Source organism: Erinaceus europaeus, chromosome X, assembly GCF_950295315.1.
Source record: "Erinaceus europaeus chromosome X, mEriEur2.1, whole genome shotgun sequence".
NCBI classification, from domain to species: Eukaryota; Metazoa; Chordata; class Mammalia; order Eulipotyphla; family Erinaceidae; genus Erinaceus; species Erinaceus europaeus.
The window spans coordinates 123216576-123221200 of record NC_080185.1 but is presented as its reverse complement, the minus strand read 5'-3'; the positions used below and the strand labels follow the sequence as shown (position 1 = coordinate 123221200).

The following is a 4625-nucleotide window of genomic DNA, read 5'->3' as shown; positions in this document are numbered from 1 at the left end:
CCTCAGCGTAGCTGGGCCTCTGCCACGTACATGGGGGGTGGGGGAGCTAGGCACGTGAGCAGTAAACCTCTTACTGGTTCTCTGGGTGTCTATCTGTTGCTCACCTGATGATTTGTCCAGTGGGGTATGGGGGGATTGTTGCCCCATCCTGGTATGGAATTCCCAGGGGGAAGTCACCTGCTTTCAGACCAGTAGGGGCAGACAGACACACATCCGATGTCTGCTTTTCCTTGCCACCTTCAGCTCCAAGTGATCTCTTTGCCACTGTGCCTGCCCTATTTTTATTTATTTATTTATTTTTTGGTGGGGGGAGTGGTATGCCTTGAACCTTCAGGTCTGTAGTTCCAATTTTGCTTCTATGAAAATGGACATGAATCTGACAGAAGTCCATCACCTCAGCCTTTGAGTCTACCAACATTTCTGAATCAAAGAGCGAATTACTTCTTTGAGGCCAGTAAGCACAGTAAACCTTCTGTGTGGCCCCAGCTATTTTTTCCCCTCAATAAAATGCAATGTTTATTGTTGTTACGGTTTTTAAAAGTTTGCTTCTGAGTCATCTACAAACTTACACGCCTTTCGCAGGTCTTTTCTCCCTTTGTCTGACTCTTGGGGCCTAACCGTCTGTAAAGCTAACCTGCCTCAGGACAGCCCTCCCCAAAGGCCCGACACTAGAACAGGCTTGTGTCATGAACACATCAGCCCAAAGCCGTCAAGAGCGAATTCTGTTTTGTTCTTTTGTCCCAGCGGCTTCCCAGGGTAGCTCACTGTGTTATGTGACAGTCTTTCAAAGAGAAACTTGCAGAGCCACCTAAAGCTTCAGTTTTTACAGAATCTCATTTCATATGACTTCGAATGGTGTGAAAAAAAAACTAGTCAGCAGTGGTGGGCGAGAGGCCGCTCACCCCATCGAAAGCATACATTCCCACGTGTAAGCTCCTGGGTTGAAGTTCCCAGCCACTATGTGGGAGCCCCATTGCTGAGTTGTCACCCTCTAGAAAATAGAGTCCACCAGGAGCTGTGGGGCCCTGGTGACAACAAAAAGCTACTCAGTGGTCATAAAAGAACAGAGCATGTGGAAGCCATGGGCAGCTGGTATTCATTTTTGGTCTGGTGCTTTTGTGTTTGAGTGTGGTTTTATTTTTATTATTTACACTGGAATTTTGCAAACTAAATTCATAGAGAAGTAAAAATACTTGAAATGGAAATCCCTTTACTCTCCTGAGGTAGTAGCCTTCCTCATTTTATCTCAGCTTCATCAGTGATTTGGGTGAGTCAACATAGGAAAATAACAATCTGGGGTTTTCTTCTTCTTCTTTTTAAAGGTGTATCTGTTCATTTCATGAAAGAAATGCACTCCTCCAGCATCTGCAGTGCAGAGTGGGGGTGAAACCCATTATTCATGGCCACAAGCCCTGTGCTCTACCCACTGAACCTCCCCACCCCCTCCCCCAGCTGCTGACCTTTTGTTTTACTTGTCAGTGAGGCAGCTTTACCAGACCCAAGTATGGAGAGTCCTTTTTCTTTCACATCTGTGACTTTCACAACCTAAAGAGAGAAGGTTCTTTTTTAAAATGGCCTCGGGGTAAAGTATCTTTACAGGAAGAAGGAAGTGTCCAGTCTCCAAGAGAGGAGGGTGCCTGGCACAAGAGGTCCTCCCTGATGGTCTTTCGGGAGGAACTGCCTGCTGCCATGTTAGGTTAGATGGGGAGGTTACAAAAAAAGGATGGAGCAGAGACACGTTCGTGGTCAGCACAACTGCTTCCAAATGAGTGGGCCAGCACAGACCTCCCTGCCTCCTCACAGCTCACAGAATCCTTGGTGGCACAGGGTGTGGGACACAGCACCCCACACGGTGATGCCCGGGCACCGTGGCTATGTGAGGCGAAGGGAATTTGAGAAATGGCAAGTGTGGTCAGGAGATCCTCACATAAGTGGTATCCTCCACCCCCAACGCCTGAGGAAGAAGAGGGGCACTTCACCCTGTTTGCATGCCATTGTGTCCTCCCACCCCCTCTTCCCCCTCTTCATCAAACCTGCTGTGAAAATACTCGGACTGAACTGTCCTTGGGCCTTTTCTTCCTTCCAGGTCGTGCAGAATCTACTAAGTGAAGACGGAAACGTGGACGCTTCCCCCTTGCTAATCTGTCTTGTTACAGGGCCCAAGCTGGAGAGCTAAAATGCTAAAACCAAAAATCAAAACACTCTTGACTAAACCATTAGCCCCCACCCCCCATAAAGAACAACAACCCTTTCTTTTCTCCCCTCCCTTGGCAGTTTTGCTAAGCGATGTCTCATACAATGCAACAACACCAAGTTCCCTCTCAGGCCCTGCAGAGCAAGTACCACGCTGCGGGCAGGGCTGAGGCTCCCTCACAGCACTCGCTCTCCCTGAATGCAGACGAGCTCTCACGTGGCGGGTTTGTCCAGGTGATGGTTTTGGAGATAAAACCGTGACACAATTACAGCTCTGTCTCTGCCCCTGCACTTCCTGTGATGAGAGGCCCCTTTCAGCCCGCTTCCCCACCAGGAAGCTGCTGCTGGCACGCTCCAGCGCCATGGAAGGGCAGGGCCTCCACCTTCAGGGCAGTCTGTCTTGTTATTTATAGCTGCAGCCAGTGCAAAACCTCTCACTACGACAGCTTCGCCTCTCTCAGAGGTGTTGACTGTAAGGACCTCGGCTTCAGAAGGTACCTTCTGGCTGGCAGAACCCACGACAACTTCATCTGTCCCATTCGCATTGTTTGAAGTGAAGTTTCCAGAGCTGTGGCTCTCATCCTCAGAAATGGGAGCAGAGAGCCATCACTTTACACTTTAAGTGTCCTGAGTCAGACACAAGGCCTGAAGAGGCAGGGGTCTAGGGCACGGAGGAGATCACAGAGGGCCTCCCAGAGGCCATGACTCAGGAGAGGAAGAGAGGGGGAAGAATGTCCCCGCAGCAGGCTTGCTAGGCTCCTCTAGGCATTTCATCTCATCTTCAGAACTCCCTGCCGGTAGTTCCCACATGAAGACACAGGAAGAGAGGAGCTTGTGTGAGGGTGCACAGAAACAACCCGTATCCCATCTCATATTAAAACTGGGCTGGGGACATTTCTTTATGTATGCACATCAGTTTGCTTCCAGAAGATTCCAGGCTGCCATTCATTCCGTGCAAGGTGGAACAGTCTGTAATTGCAGCTTGTTTTTTTTTTTCTGTGATAGGGGCCTATGGCTTTGACTCCACTTCCCATTGACGGTGAGATCAGGCAGCGGCAGCTGGTGCCGACTGCCCGCTCTCCTGGTATGGGGGCCCTCCCCAAACCTGGTGGCACCCATGTGACTTACTTGGTTTGCCCAAAACCCTGTGGTTTTTTAAAAAGCTAAAATTTTAAAACATAAAAACGTAACTTTGAGAGGTTTTTTTTTTTTTTTAACGTGTTTCTATTTTTATGCCTTTGAAGATAAGTATATAAATGCAGTTTCAAATACCACTTCCAAAAAAACTAGAGTGGCCTTTACATCTTCATTCTCTACCTATATGGCCTTGGGAGACTATATAACACAGATAGCGATCAATCATGAGAAAAGAGCCAGTTTTGCATTCTTTGTTAAACAGGTTCCCTCACAGGACAGTGAAAAGGCAATAAATAAGTCTGCTGGGCTTTCTTTGTAAATATCAAGGTGCGGGGTTTTAAACTATATATATCAAGGTGCAAGTAGAAATAGGTTCCAAATGGTCAGCAGTCTTTTCCAAATGGTAGACACATCCATTTTAGAAAGATCTGAAATATCTAGCTGGTTTCTCGGGAAGTAAAGCATAGGTGGCTCCAGGTTCAATCCCCCCAGTGTACACTAAAGTGGCGCTCTGGTCTTTCTTCTGAAAAGATCTATTGGGCAGGGGGAGATAGCATAATGGTTCTGCAAAAAGACTCTCATGCCTGAGGCTTTGAAGTCCCAGGTTCAATCCCCGCACCACCATAAACCAAAGCTGGGCAGTGCTATGGAAAAAAAAAAAAAGAAAGAAAGAAAAGAAAAGATCTATTAACAAGAGCAAGACACTCTTGCACATGTATCAGGAATCAAATTGAGGACTCCAATTATGCAAATCCTGTGTTCTACCACTAAGCCACCTTCCCAGCTGTAATAAATAAAATCTTTTAAAAATAAAGAAAACTGCAGTTGTAATTAACAAGCAAATCAAAATACCGCCCATTGTGAAACTCATACTTCGGGGATGGTCATTTTTGAAACATATGCAAAAATGGAACGCCCCTGCAGCTGCTTTGAACTCATCAGAATGGCAGCGTACTTTGCTCATAGCTTCACCTTTGTGGACAAAAAGAAGACATGAAGACAAAATGTCTGCCAAAGGAACCCCAAGTTTAGAGGCTGTGCTGGCATCTGAGCCCCCCAGGCCCTCTTGTCTTCAGACTAAGAACTCCTTGTTCTGGGGCCGGGCGGTGGCGCACTTGGTTGAGCTCACATGTTACAGTGTGCAAGGACCTGGGTTCAAGCCCTCAGTCCCCATCTGCAGAGGGAAAGCTTTGCAAGTGGTGAAGCGGGGCTGCAGGTGTCTCTCTGCCACTCCCTTTCTATCACCCCCTTCCTTCTCAATTTCTGGCTATCTTTACCCAATAAATGAAATAAAG

General features: G+C 47.4%; 1 protein-coding gene across 1 annotated transcript in view; it reads left to right on the top strand.

Annotated features, from left to right (window-relative positions):
• The window catches only part of TCEANC (transcription elongation factor A N-terminal and central domain containing), a 10670-nt gene extending 7925 nt beyond the window's left edge, over positions 1-2745 (top strand). The window contains exon 4 of the mRNA XM_007517477.3: positions 2607-2745. Within this exon, the coding sequence (XP_007517539.2) occupies positions 2607-2745 (139 nt within the window). The remainder of the gene's footprint in view (positions 1-2606) is intronic.
• Positions 2746-4625: the final 1880 nt, after the last annotated feature.